At 39.1% G+C, this 22,643-nt stretch overlaps 1 protein-coding gene across 1 annotated transcript; it reads right to left on the bottom strand.

Moving 5' to 3' along the window:
• Positions 1–612: 612 nt before the first annotated feature.
• Positions 613–21,901, bottom strand: npy8br (neuropeptide Y receptor Y8b). Its single transcript, XM_042102106.1, has 2 exons — positions 21,840–21,901; positions 613–4,180 (listed from the first exon to the last, which is right to left on the bottom strand). The coding sequence occupies exon 2, from the start codon at positions 4,061–4,063 to the stop codon at positions 2,957–2,959; it is 1,107 nt and encodes a 368-aa protein (XP_041958040.1). The 5' UTR covers positions 4,064–4,180; positions 21,840–21,901; the 3' UTR covers positions 613–2,956.
• Positions 21,902–22,643: the final 742 nt, after the last annotated feature.

Below are 22,643 nucleotides of genomic sequence, written 5' to 3'. Positions count from 1 at the left end.
CACTCACCGACTGTACACCGAACAACAAAGCAGTGCAGCCGTGACGGCTGAAAGTATGGCAAGCTGAAGCTGTGCAGGGAACACTGGGGAGTGCAATGTCATGCTTTCACACAACATGTGAAATATCAGTCATCTCCCTCAAGTCAGCCTATTAATTTACAGCTTCCAGTTACACTGGCCCAGTCGTGCTGGGGTCATGTTCGGGCACATCCGCACCAGGCCTGCTGGGTATAAAGGGGGGGGGGGGGGGGGGGGGGGGTGTATTTGACTCCTGGATACTGGCAGGCAGAACCATGTGTGTGTGTGCGTGCGTGTGTGCGTGTGTGTGTGCGTGCGTGTGTGTGTGTGTGTGCGTGTGTGTGTGTGTGCGTGCGTGTGTGCGTGCGTGTGTGCGTGTGTGTGTGCGTGCGTGTGTGCGTTCGTTTTCCCCGGGAAGGTCTCCGCCAACAGAGCCTCGAGTTGGATGATTGGTGTTCGATGGACGTGGCCTGGAGCAGCAATAGAAACCTGGCACTTTGTAACTTGTGAAGGCTTGGTGGTTATGTAAGGCACCCGATGTGTGTGTGCGTTCAGCTGTAATGTGAGGGACAAAGCGAGACACAAAACCAGAGGGAAGGCCTCATTCTATTGGTGTATTTTCACCCTTTTAATAATGAAAAACAATGATACAAAATGATGAAGAAACACGGCACATTTTACAAGGAATTGCAGTATAAAAAACAAAATGCTTCAGTTTCACAGGAGCTGATCAATCTAAGTGCATCAAATAGCAAGGTACATGTACTGTATTTGTTAAGTAAAATATGGTGACCCACTATGTCAGAGGGTAAATAAAGGCATTCTGCCTGAGCTCTGAGGATCTGAAACCATCAGTGCTCAGTCAATATGAGATGTTGTTGCCCATTTGAAAACACATTTGTTCTGTGTTGGGGTGTGTGTGGGGGGTTACAAAGGTACTTAACCTGGAAATTTAATTGACAAAATGTACGTGACTAATGTCATAATGTTTTAAACTCGATACAGTGTAATTAGTTGGCAATAGAATAAAAGACAATATGGTAGGTTTAATAAGGTTAATTTGGCACAATCCCATTTCACAGATATTGTAATTATGTTGGAATGCTGTAGGACACAAATAGTATTCTGCTACTGAATATCTATATGACATAGCAGACATAATAATCAAATGTCCATTCCATAAAATATTTATAGTATAAATTGTGTTATAGCATATTGCCACATTTATCTGGCTTCTTTCCCATGCATGTGTTTTTTTACAGATGCATCCATGTACTGTACTTTAAATAAGGAGTGGGTTACATTCATTATATACAGTGTAGACATTTAAGCTCTGCAATGGTAACTTCTTGATTAGACTGGACCCATTTATCTCTGTCAATACATTCAATCCAAAGCTGAAGGCCTACAAAGTGCGCACACACACACACACACACACACACACACACACACACACACACACACACACACACACAGAAAACACACACAAATGCACATACACACATAAATGCACACTTGCACACATCAACATCACACACACACTGAGTGACTATTATATTCAACATGAGATTACTGATACATAAATTCTTCAAAGCATTTTCTTTCTGAAAGTAATAGAACTGACAAATTGACAATTAGAAGAATGCATGCACACACACGCACACACACACACACACACACACACACACACACACCTATTACATCTGTAATATTACATTCACTAAGCTTAGATGTTGCTGTTGCTGATCAGATATACAGATGTCAAATAAGGAATTATACTGTATCATATTACTCATCTACTTTACACTGTGAAATAATGCCTCTTCAAATCTTTATAACTATTGAAATATGTTGATGGTAAGACTGCAAGGCAATTAGTAAATCTTTCAACCCCTATTCGGAGTAACACTTCATGAACAAATTAATCTGGATTTCAAGAATTATGGTATATAGTGGTATATAGTGGTGCTTGTTTTAGAAGCCTATTTTGCCTCATGAAATGAGCCATGTGGTTTCATGGGAGAACAACAAATCCATCCATCCATCCATGACTGGGCTAGGCTCATCTATCAGTCTTTGGTGACTTCCTGAACACAGATTTTTCCATTTTCCATCCCACAACAGAAAAAGTCTTTGGAATGACTCGGAAATAAGAGATAGAAAATTAAATATAGCAACAAAATATATATAATTAGGGATCACTTAACAAAAGCTACCTTAGTAAAGTACACAACCTGTTTTTTTTTTTTGTTTTTGTTTTTTCAATCAGAAGGCAATGGCACACAATCACCACAAATGACATAGTATATTACAGTGGTTCAGACATCATAAAATATCAAGTTATCAAACAAACCATTAGCATGACTACATAATATTAACACTGGCTCTAAGATAAGAGCCTCTTGATTTACAGTAACGTAATGCTGAATTTAATTCCTCTGATGAGTATAATACATTACCCTGATGTCATGTGTCTCTAAGCATGGTAAAATATAATTTTGCATGTAACTCTCAGATAAATACTGTGCTGCTAGTTTAATTTGGGAAAGCATTAAAGTTTCTTGTTACATTTCCAGAGAAACTCCTTATCAGCTCTCTTATCAAAGCAACAGCTGCTTCAGCATGTATATTCCACAACATTCAGCAACAATATACTTTTTTTTTTACAGCTGGTCTTGCAAAACACTCACATGACCAAACCAAGCCATATGACCTCTCTAATGACAGTCTGCAACCAGTCCTATAACCGAGGGTCCTTAAGCAGGACCTCAAGTCTTAAATGAATAAGTGCTGTGTCTCTTCATGGGTTAGTCCAACTTATGTCATGTTCAGGTGCCAATGAAAACATTGGTTTAGACCTGTGCCTTGGCGTCATGTGGATATTCATATCTATCAACTACAGCCCAGAGAGGCAGCCTCCTCTTCCACTGCCAATTTGTCAGGCGTTAATGCTGACAGAGCCGTTGCTGAGGATGGACCCCTTGGTGATGCCTGTGCTGACGGTGGAGAGGGGGAAGCTTTCGTAGTCCTCGGGCGCCCCCCAGCAGCGGCAGCGGTACAGCAGAGCCTTGAGCTCCTTCTGGAAGTTGTTGTTGAGGAAGCCGTAGATGATGGGGTTGACGCAGGTGGACGCCATGGCCATGAGGTGGCAGGCGGAGAAGATGGCGTCGTTGTGGCACGACGGGATGGCCTCGTGGTTCCAGTCGAAGACGGTGTTGAAGATGTTGAGTGGGAGCCAGCACACGGCGAACGCCACCACGATGGAGGCCAGCATGATGTTGACCCGCTTGGAGCCTTTGGCCTTCTTCTGCCGGGCGTCGCGCGTCCGCTCCACCATGTCCCGGCGCCGGTGCAGCCGCAGGAAGATGCGCACGTAGCAGAGCAGGATGAGCGCCAGCGGCAGGAAGTACTGGAAGACCAGCAGGGACGTGGTGTAGGCCAGCCGCTTCTCGTTGGTGGGCCAGTCCTCGATGCACACCAGGTGGTCGGGGAAGGGGTTGAATGGCAGCGTGAGGTTGTGGAAGTTCATCTCGGTGAGCACGTGGAAGGAGAGGAAGGGCAGGGAGATGAAGCAGGCCACCATCCAGGTGATGGCAACGGCCAGATAGGAGTGGCCCACCACGGGCTTCCAGCCGGTGGGGTGGATGATGAGCTGGTGACGCTCCAGGGCGATAAGCACCATGGAGATGATGGAGACCGTCACAGACATGCACTGCACGAAGGGCGTGAACTTGCACAGCGCCTCGCCGAGGATCCAGCGGTCCATCAGCGTGTAGATGACGGTCACTGGTATGCACACGAGGCAGACCAGGATGTCGGAGAAGGACAGGTTGGCAATGAAGATGTTGGTGACGTTCCGCATCTCTTTCTGCCTCGTGATGACCAAGACCAGGCAGGTGTTGCCCACCAGCCCGACCGCGAGCACCACGCTATACGCCACGATTAAGAAGGTGGTGCCGGTGACGGACGTCGGACACTTACCCACATCTTCCCAGTTTGGCATGTCCCCAAACCAGGGGTGACTGCTGTTATTGAAATGAGACATGTCTTTGATCTTGACCTGTTATTTGCCTGCAGTGAGTTAGGTGGTACTTCCTGCTTGCTTGAAGTCAGTTGACCAAAGATGCCATTGCGCCTTCTGGACAATCTTCGTTGCCTTTACCTAGATAAACACATAAACAAATGCTTGTAATAATCTTTAAAAGCCAAGCTTTATTACAGTGCATGAAAATGCACTGTACTGTTCTTCCTAGGCTTCTTATTCTTAGCTTTATTATTACAGTGCATGAAAATGCACTGTACTGTTCTTCCTAGGCTTCTTCTTATTATAGTGCATGAAAATGCACTGTACTGTTCTTCCTAGGCATTTTTACAGTGCATGAAAATGCACTGTACTGTTATTCCAAGGCTTTTTACAGTGCATGAAAATGCACTGTACTGTTCTTCCTAGGCTTCTTCTTATTATTATTCTTCTTCTAACGCACTTAATGCAGCTTCAACCGTTTAACGTAGAAACTTCATTCAAACTATGTTACGTAGGTCTTACTTATGACATGTGGGCTTTGTATTTTTCACCTTTGTAACTTTTATACTTTTTAAACTATTAATTAAAAACGAATCAAAATTTCCCCATTGACTTAACATTATGATTATGACATCACAATACGGCCGTTAAGCAATTAGAATCCTATGGCAGGTGTTCGGGCCACCTGGACCAACTGCCAGTCTCAGGCTTTAAGCATACAAACTGGCCCTATTAAGACTACACATCCTGTTCAACTGCTTCCTCTGCCTAAAACTGTTTCAAAATAAAAGTCCTCACTACAATATTTCACTGTTAAACAATTTAACCCTTTAAACTACTGAACTTTTTAACTGTTCAGCCATTGTAACTGTTACTTGTCATCAACTATGACTCCTACCCACTGTAGCTAGTAAGCTAAGTTAGCTAAGTAACATGGTTAGCATGCTAGCATGTTAGCATGCTAGTTAGCATTTTTAGCAAAACTGCTAAAAATGATTAGCTAAGTTAGCTAAGTCACATGGTTAGCATAGTTAGCATGCTAGCATGTTAGCATGCTAGTTAGCATTTTTAACAAAACTGGTTAAAATGACTAGCTAAGTTAGCTAAGTCACATGGTTAGCATAGTTAACATGCTAGCACGTTAGCATGCTAGTTAGCATTTTTAGCAAAACTGCTTAAAATGATTAGCTAAGTTAGCTAAGTCACATGGTTAGCATAGTTAGCATGTTAGCATGCTAGTTAGCATTTTAGCAAAACTGCTGAAAACGATTAGCTAAGTTAGCTAAGTAACGTGGTTAGCATAGTTAGCATGTTAGCATGTTAGTTAGCATTTTTAGCAAAACTGCTAAAAATGATTAGCTAAGTCAGCTAAGTAACGTGGTTAGCATAGTTAGCATGTTAGCATGCTAATTAGCATTTTTAGCAAAACTGCTAAAACGATTAGCTAAGTTAACTAAGTAACGTGGTTAACATAGTTAGCATGCTAGCGCTAGCATGTTAACATGCTAGTTAGCATTTTTAGCAATACTGCTAAAAATGATTAGCTAAGTTAGCTAAGTCACATGGTTAGCATGCTACCATGCTAGTTAGCATAGTAACTTTGTTAACATTATTATCTTTGTTAACATAGTTAGCATAACTGCTAGCAAACATAAGAGCCATTCCAACTGTCAGTTATCGTCAACTATCTACCTAAATAATTTAACCATTTAAACTATCCACCTATTTAACTGTTCAGTCATTCCAACTATATTAAACCTCATCTACATAGCAACCAATATAGTTTGTTTTTACTCTGTATGATATTTTACATCATATTTTTGCATTTTCATGCACTGTATTTCCTTCAGGAAATGCTTTTCTAGTTCTTCTTCTTCTTATTCTTCTTCTTCTAACGCAGTTAATGCAGCTTAAACCGTTTAACGTAGAAACTTCATTCAAACTATGTTACGTAGGTCTTACTTAGGACATGTGGGCTTTGTATTTTTCAACTTTGTAACTTTTATACTTTTTAAACTATTAATTAAAAACTAGTCAAAATTTCCCCATAGACTTAACATGGGCTGATGACATCACAATAGAGCCGTTAAGCAATTAGAATCCTATGGCAGGTGTTCGGGCCACCTGGACCAACTGCCAGTCTCAGGCTTTAAGCATACAAACTGGCCCTATTAAGACTACACATCCTGTTCAACTGCTTCCTCTGCCAAAAACTGTTTCAAAATAAAAGTCCTCACTACAATATTTCACTGTTAAACAATTCAACCCTTTAAACTACTGAACTTTTTAACTGTTTAGCCATTGTAACTGTTACTTGTCATCAACTATGACTCCTACCCACTGTAGCTAGTTAGCTAAGTTAGCTAAGTCACATGGTTAGCATAGTTAGCATGCTAGCATGTTAGCATGCTAGTTAGCATTTTTAGCAAAACTGCTTAAAATGATTAGCTAAGTTAGCTAAGTCATATGGTTAGCATAGTTAGCATGCTAGCATGTTAGCATGCTAGTTAGTATAGTTAGCATAACTGCTAAAAACAATTAGCTAATTTAGCTAAGTAACGTGGTTAGCATAGTTAGCATGCTAGCATGTTAGCATGCTAGTTAGCATTTTTTAGCAAAACTGCTAAAAACGATTAGCTAAGTCACATGGTTAGCATAGTTAGCATGCTAGCATGTTAGCATGCTAGTTAGCATTTTAAGCAAAACTGCTAAAAACGATTAGCAAAGTCAGCTAAGTAATGTGGTTAGCATAGTTAGCATGCTAGCATGTTAGCATGCTAGTTAGCATTTTTAGCAAAACTGCTAAAAACGATTAGCAAAGTCAGCTAAGTAAAGTAGTTAGCATGTTAGCATGCTAGTTAGCATTTTTAGAAAAACTGCTAAAAATGATTAGCTCAGTTAGCTAAGTAACATGGTTAGCATAGTTAGCATGCTAGCATGTTAGCATGCTAGTTAGTATAGTTAGCATAACTGCTAAAAACAATTAGCTAATTTAGCTAAGTAACGTGGTTAGCATAGTTAGCATGCTAGCATGTTAGCATGCTAGTTAGCATTTTTAGCAAAACTGCTAAAAACGATTAGCAAAGTCAGCTAAGTAATGTGGTTAGCATAGTTAGCATGCTAGTTAGCATTTTTAGAAAAACTGCTAAAAATGATTAGCTAAGTTAGCTAAGTAACATGGTTAGCATAGTTAGCATGTTAGCATGCTAGTTAGCATTTTTAGCAAAACTGCTTAAAATGATTAGCTAAGTTAGCTAAGTCACATGGTTAGCATGCTAGTTAGCATTTTTAGCAAAACTGCTTAAAATGATGAGCTAAGTCAGCTAAGTAACATGGTTACCATACTTAGCATTTTAACATTGTTAGCATGCTAGTTAGCATAGTAACTTGGTTAACATTATTATCTTTGTTAACATAGTTAGCATAACTGCTAGCAAACATTAGAGCCATTCCAAGTGTCAGTTATCGTCAACTATCTACCTAAATAATTTAACCATTTAAAGTATCCACTTATTTAACCGTTCAATCATTCCACCTATATTAAACCTTATCTACCAAGTAAATCATTTACCTATATAAACTATCCACCTATTTAACTGTTCAGTCATTCCAACTATATTAAACCTCATCTACCTAGCAACCAATATAGTTTGTTTTTACTCTGTATGATATTTGACATCATATTGTTTGCATTTTCATGCACTGTATTTCCTTCAGGAAATGCTTTTCTAGTCTTCTTCTTCTTCTTCTTCTTCTTCTTCTTCTAACGCAGTTAATGCAGCTTCAACCGTTTAACGTAGAAACTTCATTCAAACTATGTTACGTAGGTCTTACTTAGGACATGTGGGCTATGTATTTTTCATCTCTGTAACTTTTATACTTTTTAAACTATTAATTAAAAACTACTCAAAATTTCCCCATAGACTTAACATGGGCTGATGACATCACAATAGAGCCGTTAAGCAATTAGAATCCTATGGCAGGTGTTCGGGCCACCTGCATCAACTGCCAGTCTCAGGCTTTAAGCATACAAACTGGCCCTATTAAGACTACACATCCTGTTCAACTGCTTCCTCTGCCAAAAACTGTTTCAAAATAAAAGTCCTCACTACAATATTTCATTGTTAAACAATTTAAGCCTTTAAACTACTGAACTTTTTAACTGTTCAGCCATTGTAACTGTTACTTGTCATCAACTATGACTCCTACCCACTGTAGCTAGTTAGCATGGTTAGCATAATTAACATGTTAGCATTGCTAAGATTGTTAGCATTTTTAGCAAAACTGCTAAAAATGATTAGCTAAGTAACATGGTTAGCATAGTTAGCATGCTAACATGCTAGTTAGCATAGTTAGCATAACTGCTAAAAATGATTAGCTAAGTTAGCTAAGTAATATGGTTAGCATAGTTAGCATGTTAGCATGTTAGCATAATTAGCATAACTGTTAAAAATGATTAGCTAAGTAACATGGTTAGCATAGTTAGCATGCTAGTTAGCATAGTTAACATAACTGCTAAAAATGATTAGCTAGGTTAGCTAAGTAACATGGTTAGCATAGTTAGCATTTTAGCATTGTTAGCATGCAATTTGCACCTGTATCAACTTCCAGCTGCAAATCTAGGCCCCATCAAAGAATCAGTTCAACTGATTGCACCTGTATCAACTGCTTTCTGCTGAACTAGGCCAACTGTCTCTGTGTCTCTCCATTCTACAAGGATATAAGGCACATTTCAACCAACTTTCTATCCATTCATCCTCTTCAAACCATTCACTCATCCACCCATTAAACTATCCATCAACATCCATTAACCAATCTGCCTATCAACATCCATTCAACTTTCTGTCTATCAACATCCATTACACTATCTACATTTTTAAAACTATATACTCTGTCTCAGGCTTTAAGCATACGATATGGCTCTATTAAGACTGCCGTTAAGCAATTAGAATCCTAGGCCAGGTGGCCAGGCTATATTAAACCTCATCTACCTAGTTCAGTCATTCCAACTATTAAACCTCATCTACCTAGTTCAGTCATTCCAACTATATTAAATCTCATCTACCTAGCAGATAATTTAACCATTTAAACTATCCACCTATTTAACTGTCCAGTCATTCCAACTATATTAAACCTCGTCTACCTAGCAAATAATTTAACCTTTTAAACTATCCACCTATCTGTTCAGTCATTCCAACTATATTAAACCTCATCTACCTAGTTCAGTCATTCCAACTATATTAAACCTCATCTACCTAGTTCAGTCATTTCAACTGTATTAAACCTCATCATGTTGGTTGCCAATTAGCACATCATCTGTTTTAACAATATATTTCACACCATATGTTTTGCATGTTCATGCACTGGTAATTCCCTGGAATTGCGTTTTCTAGTTATTATTATTATTATTACAGTGCATGAAAATGCACTGTACTGTTCTTCCTAGGCTTCTTCTTCTTCTTAATATTATTCTTATTATTCGTCTTCTTCTAACACAGTTAATGCAGCTTCAACCGTTTAACGTAGAAACTTAATTCAAACTATGTTGCGTAGGTCTTACTTAGGACATGGGGGCTTTGTATTTTTCATCTTTGTAACTTTTATACTTTTTAAACTATTAATTATTAACTTTTATAAAATCCCCATAGACTTAACATTAGGCTGATGACATCACAATGGACTAATTAACTTGATTTGCACCTGTATCAACTTCCAGCTGCTCATCTAGGCCCCATCAAAGAATCAGTTCAACTGATTGCACCTGTATCAACTGCTTTCTGTTGAACTAGGCCAACTCTCTCTGTGTCTCTCCATTCTACAAGGATATAAGGCACATTTCAACCAACTTTCTATCCATTCATCCTCTTCAAACCATTCACTCATCCACCAATTAAACTATCCATCAACATCCATTAAACAATCTGCCTATACAACATCCATTCAACTTTCTGTCTATCAACATCCATTACACTATCTACATTTTTTTAAACTATATACTCTGTCTCAGGCTTTAAACATACAATATGGCTCTATTAAGACTGCCGTTAAGCAATTAGAATCCTAGGCCAGGTGGCCAGGCTATATTAAACCTCATCTACCTAGTTCAGTCATTCCAACTATTAAACCTCATCTACCTAGCAAATAATTTAACCTTTTAAACTATCCACCTATTTAACTGTTCAGTCATTCCAACTATATTAAACCTTATCTACCTAGTTCAGTCATTCTAACTATATTAAACCTCATCTACCTAGCAAATAATTTAACCTTTTACACTATCCACCTATTTAACTGTTCAGTCATTGCAACTATATTAAACCTCATCTACCTAGTTCAGTCATTCCAACTATATTAAACCTCATCATGTTGGTTGCCAATTAGCACATCATCTGTTTTAACAATATATTTCACACCATATGTTTTGCATTTTCATGCACTAGTAATTCCCTGGAATTGCGTTTTCTAGTTATTATTACAGTGCATGAAAATGCACTGTACTGTTCTTCCTAGGCTTCTTCTTCTTCTTCTTCTTCTTCTACTTCTTCTTCTAACGCAATTAATGCAGCTTCAACCTTTTAACGTAGAAACTTTATTCAAACTATGTTACGTAGGTCTTACTTAGGACATCTGGGCTTTGTATTTTTCATCTTTGTAACTTTTATACTTTTTAAACTATTTATTAAAAACTACTCAAAATTTCCCCATAGACTTAACATTAGGTTGATGACATCACAATGGACTATTTAACTTGATTTGCACCTGTATCAACTTCCAGCTGCTCATCTAGGCCCCATCAAAGAATCAGTTCAACTGATTGCACCTGTATCAACTGCTTTCTGCTGAACTAGGCCAACTCTCTCTGTGTCTCTCCATTCTACAAGGATATAAGGCACATTTCATCCACTTTCTATCCATTCATCCTCTTCAAACCATTCACTCATCCACCCATTAAACTATCCATCAACATCCATTAAACAATCTGCCTATCAACATCCATTCAACTTTCTGTCTATCAACATCCATTACACTATCTACATTTTTTAAACTATATACTCTGTCTCAGGCTTTAAGCATACAATATGGCTCTATTAAGACTGCCGTTAAGCAAATAGAATCCTAAGCCAGGTGGCCAGGCTATATTAAACCTTATCTACCTAGTTCAGTCATTCCAACTATATTAAACCTCATCTACCTAGCAAATAATGTAACCTTTTACACTATCCACCTATTTAACTGTTCAGTCATTCCAACTATATTAAACCTTATCTACCTAGTTCAGTCATTCCAACTATATTAAACCTCATCTACCTAGCAAATAATTTAACCTTTTAAACTATCCACCTATTTAACTGTTCAGTCATTCCAACTATATTAAACCTTATCTACCTAGTTCAGTCATTCCAACTATATTAAACCTCATCTACCTAGCAAATAATGTAACCGTTTACACTATCCACCTATTTAACTGTTCAGTCATTCCAACTATCTTAAACCTCATCTACCTAGTTCAGTCATTCCAACTATATCAAATCTCATCTACCTAGCAAATAATTTAACCATTTAAACGATCCACCTATTTAACTGTCCAGTCATTCCAACTATATTAAACCTCATTTACCTAGTTCAGTCATTCCAACTATATTAAACCTCATCTACCTAGTTCAGTCATTTCAACTATATTAAACCTCATCATGTTGGTTGCCAATGAGCACATCATCTGTTTTAACAATATATTTCACACCATATGTTTTGCATTTTCATGCACTGGTAATTCCCTGGAATTGCGTTTTCTAGTTCTTCTTCTAACGCAATTAATGCAGCTTCAACCGTTTAAGTAAGTAAGTATAAGTATATATACTTTTTTGATCCCGTGAGGGAAATTTGGTCTCTGCATTTAACCCAATCCGTGAATTAGTGAAACACAAACAGCACACAGTGAACACACAGTGAGGTAAAGCACACACTAATCCCAGCGCAGTGAGCTGCCTGCAACCACAGCGGCGCTCGGGAAGCAGTGAGGGGTTAGGTGCCTTGCTCAATGGCACTTCAGCCCTTGAGCACTTCAGCCCTTGAGCCCTTGAGTTTAACGTAGAAATTTCATTCAAACTATGTTACGTAGGTCTTACTTAGGACATACGTACTGGGCTTTGTATTTTTCATCTTTGTAAATTTTATACTTTTTAAACTATTTATTAAAAACTACTCAAAATTTCCCCATAGACTTAACATTAGGCTGATGACATCACAATGGGCTAATTAACTTGATTTGCACCTCTATCAGGCCCCATCAAAGAGCCAGTTCAACTGATTGATTGATTGATTAAACTATTAATTAAAAACTATTAGGCCTTTATGACATCACAGCAATTAGACTCTTGTGCCAGGTGGCCAGGCCACCTGCATCAACTCTCATTCTCGCAGTCTCATTCTCTTAATATAAGACTACACATCCTGTTCAACTGTTCAGTCATTCCAACTATATTAAACCTCATCTACTAGTGATGGCCAAATGAAGCTTTGGTGAACCACTGAACCACAGCAGTGTGAACCTAGCGACACTAGCTGAAAAGCAAAAAGATGGCCGCCACACATACATTTTTCAACATAAAAGTCCTTAGGAAACCAATATTTTTGGTTACATATACTGGTTTGGATAAGGACTTTTATGTTGAAAAATCTTCATGTGGCAGCCATATTGGATTTTTTCATTAGTGTTGCTAGCTTCACACTGCTGTGGTTTAGTGGTTCACCAAAGCTTCATTTGCCCATCACTATCATCTACCTAGCAAATAATTTTACCATTTAAACTATCCACCTATATTAAACCTCATCTACCAAGCAAATAATTTAACCATTTAAACTATCCACCTATATTAAACCTCATCTACCTAGCAAATAATTTAACTATTTAAACTATCCAGCTATTTAACTGTAAAGTCATTCCAACTATATTAAACCTCATCTACCTAGTTCAGTCATTCCAACTATATTAAACCTCATCTACCTAGAAAATCATTTAACCTTTTAAACTATCACCCTATTTAACTGTCATTCCAACTATATTAAACCTCATCTACCTCGCAAATAATTTAACCTTTTAAACTATCCAGCTATTTAACTGTTCAGTCATTCCAACTATATTAAACCTCATCTACCGAGTTCAGTCATTCTAACTATATTAAACCTCATCTACCTAGCAAATAATTTAACCTTTTAAACTATCACCCTATTTAACTGTTCAGTCATTCCAACTATATTAAACCTCATCTACCTAGTTCAGTCATTCCAACTATATTAAACCTCATCATGTTGGTTGCCAATTAGCACATCATTTGCTTTAACAATATATTTCACACAATATGTTTTGCATTTTCATGCACTGGTAATTCCCTGGAATTGCGTTTTCTAGTTCATATCTAATATTATGTATTCATGAAAAAACCTGACTGTCAGAAAAAGTGAGACTACACTGATATAAGGCGTTAAATTAGTCTGAGCCATTAACCGGAGTGTACAGGATTTAAGTATTGAATATTAAGTCGCCCCTCAATTATTGTTTTGCTTGTGTCACGGACTTGCCGGGCTCCTCCTCCTTGTTGCTTTTTTTTCCTGTCTTGCGTCTCCTCTACAGGTGGGCCAAGCACAGGTGTGGCACAGGTGTGGCGCGACGCGTGTGATTCCTTCCTGGATCTTGGGCTTTAAGATCTCGTCAGACCTGGTTGTGGAGGCCGCCGCTTATCCTCCTCTCCCGCACCATTTTGGCTATTTGTTTCTTTACGCACGACACCTCAATTCTCATATCGCATACACTTTTATTTCCCAACCTATCATTTATACTGACTTTACTTAACTTACGTTGTTAATTCTTTAACTTAAATAAATACATATTTTTATACGGCAAAATCCGCGTGGTCTTCCCTCTCTGGTTACATAGCCTAGTAGGCAGAATGTAACACTTGTGAGATAATCTGGCTTTCTTTTCAAAATGAGCCTCTGGAATAGAAAATGACTGTTTTTTTAAGCAAACTTAATGTAATGTGATGCTCACTGACAGAGAATGTGGACTGCTTGTGAGATCTTCTTTTGACTCCCTAAATGAACACATACTGTGACTTTGGATCACCTCACTAACAGAAGTGGTGTTTTGCATCTGACAGGGACAGAAACCCCAATTCAAGGTCAAGCCCACAGTAACACATACAAGTGGTAGTAGTACATTCATCTAGCTAATTCCTCTGCTCTAATGTAAACTGAGAATGTGTGGCTAAGAACATTTGTGCTGCTCGCAGACCAGATGCCACCCTTACTAAGAGAGGATGTTATGAAAACTTTCAATACTGCTTCAATTTAATACCCTATATGGATCACACTTGGGTTTCTCTCATTGTATGCGCTGACATTGTGACAATATCCATTCACTGATGCAGAACAGTTTGGTTTGTGTTTCTGTAACAGTGCATGAATAATGCTGATTAGATGTTGGGAAAGACAGCAGCTCTAGACTTTAGAACACCCTAACAAGGGAATTGGTCTGTTAGGGTAGAGGAGGATGTTTGGCGCTTTGTGAAAAATCAACTGGGAACACACAAAAGCTCACTTTGAAGAGCCATGAAAACCTGACTGTAAATCCATTACCTGTCATTAAGATCAATGTGTGCCAGAAGGAGAGAGGTGGGATTCATATCAACAAGAACGACGAAAAGACAATTCGGTAGCTCAGAAAGTCAGATCATGTTGACCCTTTCTGTATTAAACCACTGAGCTCATAAATTCATGTCACCAAGTAGAACAGAAGAAAATGAACAATATATGGAAAGGAAAGTAAACAATTCTGTGTAACACTCAGATGTAACACTCACTGAGAGTGTGAACATTCTGGCACGGGCACACAGAACCTGAAATGCCAGAGCCACATAATCAATATCTCAGAAGTCTATCCAGCACCTCAGTCACACTATCTCTGGGGATGTCAAACCGTTCCATTAACCCTTAAAGGTGTACCGTCACACCGGTGTGACGGGAATGTTGGAAAATTAACGTTCTAAAAAATATCTGGGTTCATTGAATTCAACATAGAATTTTGGAACCTTGAATTGTTACAGAACATAATCTTATGTTAGAATGTTCAAAACCCCACACCTTTACACGTTCAAATCTGCGGCCTCGCCTCGCCGTCCTCCTATTGCACTGCTGTGGTCTTGCTAAACAGGACATGGGCAGATTAACTGCTGCAGCCTGACAGCATTTTTAGTAGAGAAAGTGCAAATACAGATGCTATCTATAAAGATTTAAAAGATGTTCTTTTGTTCACACAGTAATTGGAGGTTGAGAATCAATAAATGTTATACAAAGAATGCTGTTGTGAAATCAGACTCATGCTGTTTTGTTGTTATATCATGCTCATGATCTCTGAACAGAAGCTTTAAATGGATATTCATTAAAAGAGATTTCAATATTTCACCTGTGAGAACACATACAGTAATATGTCTTCTTCTATGTGTGCTCTCACAAACCACACGCACTCCTACTGTTTAAGAAAACGAAGGGGGCTTTCATAAAATTCTGTGTGAAATTATCTCACTTCCAACGACTCCTTCAAAATATGGCTCCATATAAAAGCGACTCAGTCTTTCCAAAAATATTTTTAATTAACTCAGGAGATAATTTTCTTTCATCAGTCAGTAGCTGAAAGCTCTTTGAAATATTACTTTACACTGGCAGCTCCTGCCTTATATTCTAAATTAAATTTTTATTGTATCATAATTAATCCACCTGTGGAGTGTCCAGTATCGCATACATCGTCAGAGTCTGGTATTTCATTATGGTACATATTTTGTAGGAGTATGTAATGATGTAATTAAGCTATAGGCTAGTTTCACTTGACTCTGAGGTGATTCTAAAAACTAATTTAGTGCTGTCACTAGCTGGAGGGGCCTTTGCACTATGGAGTGATATCTTGTAATCTCAGCAGAGCATAAAGCATTTTGATTGTGCGTGTTGTGAACAGTGTGCTCCTCGTCCCGGCAGTCGTGACTGTTCTGCTGTGAGGAGACGGGAAGTGCAGAGCACGTTCAATTTAAACATTAAACTTCCAACGCAACAGAGCAATACAGTAATATCTTTACTGCTTGGCTGATCACCAGTGATAAATCACCCCTCAGCACTTGCTCTCCGCTTAAAGGTTTAACGCCTTGGTGACGATCTAATTGCCCTCCCCAAATCCTATTGTCTGACATCCACAGAGCATCCATATTGACCTGTGGTGCTGGAAGCTAACCTGACTCTAATGAAGTGGTGCAACTAAGCCCGGCGAACTCTGCCTGTGATTAGAGAGAGGCCCGATCTCATTTCCAGAGTAAACTGGGAGTGGCTGGTGGGGATTTGACATGACGGGGGAAACAGAATCACTTAACATCTCTGTGCAGGAATGGTCCATGCTAGGCAGAGCAGGGCCCACTTCCCCGATAACGACGGAGACACGCTCTTAAGAGGGTTTTCTACGATTCATCTTACGAGCGTTCGTTTGGTTTTTCCGACTGTTTCCCGAACATGCTCGTAGCGTGAACGCGCATGCACTGCTCTTAAGATGCTCTTAAGGGGAGCTGTCCACGTCAATAGTTCTGAAATATCCTCTGATTTGACGGTGATGTCAGGTGACTGCACGTCACAGCTATAGGCCTACCATTTAAACTTCGGATCTACACATTAATTCACATCAATACGAAAATAGAAACACTTTGACATCTGCATGTAAGCATCCCAAGTAGGTTATATACCACACAGAGACATAAATAATTGTAATTAGATTAGATTGTTGCACCATGCAATAATTTTTCGCGGTGCCACTTAAGAACACGTTTGAAGATAAGAAAGAAGTCGAGTAAGAAAGAGAGGAAATGTGTAGGCTTAGATTTTGATGCAGTAGGCTACCGACTAAACCACATGTTGCTTTCTCTGCTTTTTACCTCATAGGCCTAATAAAATATTCACTTAGCAAAGATAATGTCAAACTATTCTGGCAACGTCTCGTTTCATAACTTGATTGCATTTTTGTCCGCTTTTCATCACATTATTATGACCATTAAATGTAGGCTATTTTGCACGCTAAAATCTGATTCATCACAGGTAAACACAATAAAGAATGGGAACGTAAATTGGATTATGTATTCTAAGTTGTAATTCCTCTGTATGTCCTGTTGGTGACCTCAGTGAGAAGTACTGTTAAGACGCTCTTAGCCGGTAACGAGTACTCTGGAGCACTCGTAGATCTACGCGTGTTTTCACGATGCTCTTAAGCTACGATGGTTTCGGGAAACAGTCGGCAAATCTTAAGACGTTCGTAAGAGGGACTTTACGACGCTCTTAGGCTTAAGATGCTTTCGGGGAAGTGGGCCCAGGACTAAAAGGCCAGGGCCCAGTTTCCCGATAACGACGGAGACACGCTCTTAAGAGGGTTTTCTACGATTCATCTTATACGATCGTTCGTTTGGTTTTTCCGACTGTTTCCCGAACATGCTCGTAGCGTGAACGCACGTGCACTGCTCTTAAGACACTCTTAAGGGGAGCTGTACACGTTAATAGTTCAGGGCCCAGTTTCCCGATAACGACGGAGACACGGTCTTACGAGGGTTTTCTACGATTCATCTTACGATCGTTCGTTTGGTTTTTCCGACTGTTTCCGAACATGCTCGTAGCGTGAACGCGCGTGCACTGCTCTTAAGATGCTCTTAAGGGGAGCTGTCCACGTTAATAGTTCTGAAATATCCTCTGATTTGACCGTGACGTCAGGTGACTGCACGTCACAGCTATAGGCCTACCGTTTAAGCTTCGGATCTACACATTAATTCACATCAATACGAAAATAGAAACACTTTGACATCTGCATGTAGGCCTAAGCATCCCAAGTAGGTTATATACCACACACAGACATAAATAATTGTAATTATTTAAGATTAGATTGTTGCACCATGCAATAGGCTACTTTTTCGCTGTGTCACTTAAGAACACGTTTGAAGATAAGAAAGAAGTCGAGTAAAGTGAGGAAATGTGTAGGCTTAGATTTTGATGCAGTAGGCCTACAGACTAAACCACATGTTCCTTTCTCTGCTTGTACCCTTATAGGCCTAATAAAATATAGCCCTCACTTAGCAAAGATAATGGCAAACTATTCTGGCAACGTCTTGTTTCATAACTTGATTGCATTTTTGTCCACTTTTCATCACATTATTATGACCATTAATTGTAGGCTATGCTGTTTTGCACGCTAAAATCTAATTCATCACAGGTAAACACAATAAAGAATGGGAACGTAAATTGGATTATGTATTCTAAGTTGTAATTCCTCTGTATGTCCTGTTGGTGACCTCAGGGAGAAGTAGGCCTACTGTTAAGACGCTCTTAGCCGGTAACGACAACTCTTGAGCACTCGTAGATCTACGAGTGTTTTCACGACGCTCTTAAGCTACGATGGTTTCGGGAAACAGTCGGCAAATCTTAAGACGTTCGTAAGAGAGACTTTACGACGCTCTTAGGTTTAAGATGCTTTCGGGGAACTGGGCCCAGTTTCACATTTAGATTAACTAATGTAATATAACTTCAGTATCAAGATTATGGCTGAACTTCAAGGCAAATGAAAAACAACAACATTTTTAAGATTACAAATATTGCTACATGTGTGCATGCAGTGGTAAAGAACATTAGATGAACAGCAAGTGAGGATTTTTAAAATAGCCAAGAACAGAATTCTAACAAGTCTGAGGAAGATTGCAAGAGAAGAGATCAATGGGTGTACACAGACACACAAACAGACACACACACAATCACAGATAGACAGGCAGACAGACAGACAGACAGGGAATAATCTAATCAAGCCAGATATTTTATTTGCTCTAAGAGCTTTGTCATCGTTCCAGATGATTCAGGTATGCTTGATATTTTTCAGACTTCTAGCAAAGGCAGGATAGGAAATCAAATCAAAGTCTTGAAATATGCAGGTTTCACTGCTTGTTTCAAATCGAAGGTAATTATTGACTTTCTGACCAAGCAGATGATGAGAATACAATCTGTAATAATATACAATTGACTTGGAATATAATTGACCAAAATGAATATAATTGACCAAAATCATATGTGTAGATGCATGTTTACCCTGAATGATGGATAGGACAGGGGAAGACCATTTCTGGTCAGTTCTTGCATAATACTCTAGTATAGAGACCATTTTTCAAAGATGACATCATTGTATGGCCACATATTTCAGGGGCTTTCTTTGACCTTAGCGGACAGACACACAGTAGTCCCTGTGTGAGTTCCTCGGTTCACCACAGCAAGTGACTGCTGACTTAAGGACCAAAAAAGAGCCCTTCCAAACTCCCTCCAGATGTAAAAGAGTATAGGGGCCCTAAGCCCATGCAGGGGCAACAGAGTGTCCACTGTGTTGGCTACTTGACTTGTTACTGCTGTGCAGGAAATAAAGAAAACTGTCAAACATGTTGTATGGTGAGCGAGTTTGTCACTACTGTTGGAAGGATATTTAGCAGTGGACGGGTCACGTCACAGGTCCGACGGAGAGGTGCAAAACGAGTGCTCTTTGATTCTGTTATTATGTGACTTCTGTTAGTGCTTATTGTGCTTAAACTCTCCTCTCCTCTTGATGACTAGGGAAGGCAATAAAGCTGAGTTGACTGGAACACAAAAGCACACAACACAGCGCTCACTATAGTGTTAATTTTGCCTAGGGTAACATATTCTGTCAATATAATGAAAAATGCAGAAAAAAAGGTCTACTGTGCACAGTGAGCGAGATCAACCAGAGAACGATATCAGCGATCAATGCAGCAGAGATATCCCAGCCACAGCTAATGACCTGTGGCAAACAGCAGCATATAGCCTGTTCCAATATCTTTTTCAGCGAGGCTTCATTACTCTTGCGGTTGAACATGAAAGCATAATGGGTGCCTGGCTATCACAATCAAAACAAAGCGTTTAGACTTAGCTTTCACCCATTAACTGCCATCATCAGAGTCGTTTCTTTGGCACAGTTTGATGCAGACATATTTAGCAACATAATGTAACATGGGGAAAACAACACAATTTTGAGCATGTTGTTTTCACATATGCCTGCCAAGCTACAGTTTGGTTGTGATTGGGCCAATGGCTCATAGCCAACATGTGTGACTTTCCACATCAATCTGGTGGCTTTCAGCTTGAAGAGGGAGCTAATAAAATCTTGTTGGCTTGTTGTTAAGGAAGTCTGCCTCAAGTTGACTTAGATTTTGATATGGCCCTTATATCTCTTCCCAGCAACTGTAACATTCTCAGTAATCGAGGTGTCACCTACTGACTGACCCAGTTACTGTGCATTACTATCAGAGCTGACAGCTGTGCTGAACAAAAAAAAAACTGATAACTATTCTTGAAGTACTCTGCAAAAGCACAAACATTTGTTTAGTAGAGGATGATGCTGTGAAACATATGCTCACCTCTTAAAACAGAATAGTAGACCAAACACTAGCCCTGAATAAATAAGAGCACAGCACAGTATAGCATCATCTATAACTAGATCCTTTGAATGATTCTGTGACGCTTTAATTAATTGTATGTTGTATGTTACAATACAAGCTGCCTTGGAAGTCCATTTTATCATTCACTAACAAAAGGGCAAGAGAGTGGGCAGTGTTTTTTTTTTTTACCAGTAACATCCTTTATTGCCTTGACTCTTGGCATGATCCCAAAGAATACTATGTTAATTGTGGTCCACCTGCTCACACTAAAAACAAACTATTTAGGCTCTGTATATTTCCTGTGTTTTTATGCAACATAGACTGCACATGACTCCTGATGTGAGATCCCCGCGCTGCCTTGTGTGGTGCTGCTAACAAGCATTGGGGGAAAGTGTAAAATAGCAGTTTGGAGCTCAAAAGAATATCACCCACGTCTTTCAGCTCTGTGATAACACCGAATGTGAATCAAGGCTTTGATTCCCTCCTCCCCTCCCCTCCCCTCCCCTGTGTGTCTTGAAGCCCCAAGTTTCTAGTCATTAGTGCATGTTCCTTGCTCCAGATTTAGTTTGTATACAGCATCACTGTAGCGGAGGATGACCAGTAATGATCGGTCTATCACTAATAATAATAAAAACATACTAGTGAAATCGTTAAATAGCTTTTGACAAAATAAAACTTTCATCTCCACATGTGCTCGTATGAGAGATGTGGCCAACAACACTGGAACGTTTGTTCGAAGAATAAAAATGGATCACAGCCTTAATTGAAAGGTAACTCAATATTTAATTGCTTTGTAAACAATGCAGTCAAATGAACACGGTCCAGAAAATAGCGCTCGAGTCAAATTTATTCAAACTGTGATTGATTGTTAAAATTCAATTCAGGCTATTGCTGTTATTAAACAGTAGGCTATGGATTATGTAGGCTACACTGCATTATGACTGCGAAATGTTGAGATTTTCCAAATGTTGTTCACTAACAAATGTAATTAATATCTGCAGAAGAGTTTAGGTTTCAAACGCGGATACATATAATTGCATTCATAAGCCTGACGACTGACATTCATAATCATAATATTATTTATATTAGCTACTTCAATGGCATGACTTCACAACTCGTCGTGACATTGTACACTCTCTGATATTTTACAGTCAGCCTATATGATTAATATCAAATTTCAACAAATATTTGGGGTAGCCTACTTTTTCAAACCCTGACAAACATAGGAACAGCGACCCAGTCAATTATGATGGTAGCCTACAAACAAAAGAAGCACGGCGATTCATTAAACTTACCATCCAGTTTTCCCTGCCTGCGAATACTGGATGCTATGGTGGTATCAAAAGTGAAGTCCACGCTAACGTAGGAGTGACTGTTGGACTTGGAGGAAGTCTTATCAAGCGATCCAAAAAGGCAGGTAGGAGGTGGCTTATCTCTGTCAATCCCATATCAACCACGGACAAGGGGAGACGTCTCTTAAAGCGACCCCAGTTGGTGGACCTGTTACATCAAGCAGAGTAGGCTAGAGGATAAATTAAAATTCATAATTTTGTGGAAAAGTCCGGTAGCCTACGGAAGATAGTTGTCTTTCAGTGTAACAAAGTTGTTTCAATAGTGAAGAGGTCAGGCTATCAATCTTGCTGTTAATTGTTTATGTTTTGACAAGTTAAGAGTCACCGTTTAAATGCATCACAGATTAACGTAATAGGTTAATCCCATTTTTGCATGCATAGGTAATCATATGTAGAGGATTGTGCACAACTGCATATTAGACTACATCTCTAGAATAGCCTACTGCAGAAGAATGGATTTCTCCGCTCCCACGGTTACAGCCCATTTGCTATATCTGCAAACGCTTGATAATCCATTGTCCCAGTGTTTCCCACAGTCGGCATAGTGCCTTCTCATGTAGGATTTGTCATGGCCTGACTGAAGCAAACTTCCTGTTTCAGTAATTTACAGAGGACACTATCATAATACTTAAAGCACTAAACTCTTTGTGACTATAACTATTTGGCACCAGAACGTATTTTGGTTAATGTAACATTGTGTGGCCTGAGAAATCTATGCACAATCCTCTTTCTCAAAATTGGGCTGAC

The sequence above is a fragment of the Alosa sapidissima genome, chromosome 8 (assembly GCF_018492685.1).
Source record: "Alosa sapidissima isolate fAloSap1 chromosome 8, fAloSap1.pri, whole genome shotgun sequence".
NCBI lineage: Eukaryota > Metazoa > Chordata > Actinopteri > Clupeiformes > Clupeidae > Alosa > Alosa sapidissima.
This window is presented reverse-complemented; position numbering and strand designations above follow the sequence as displayed.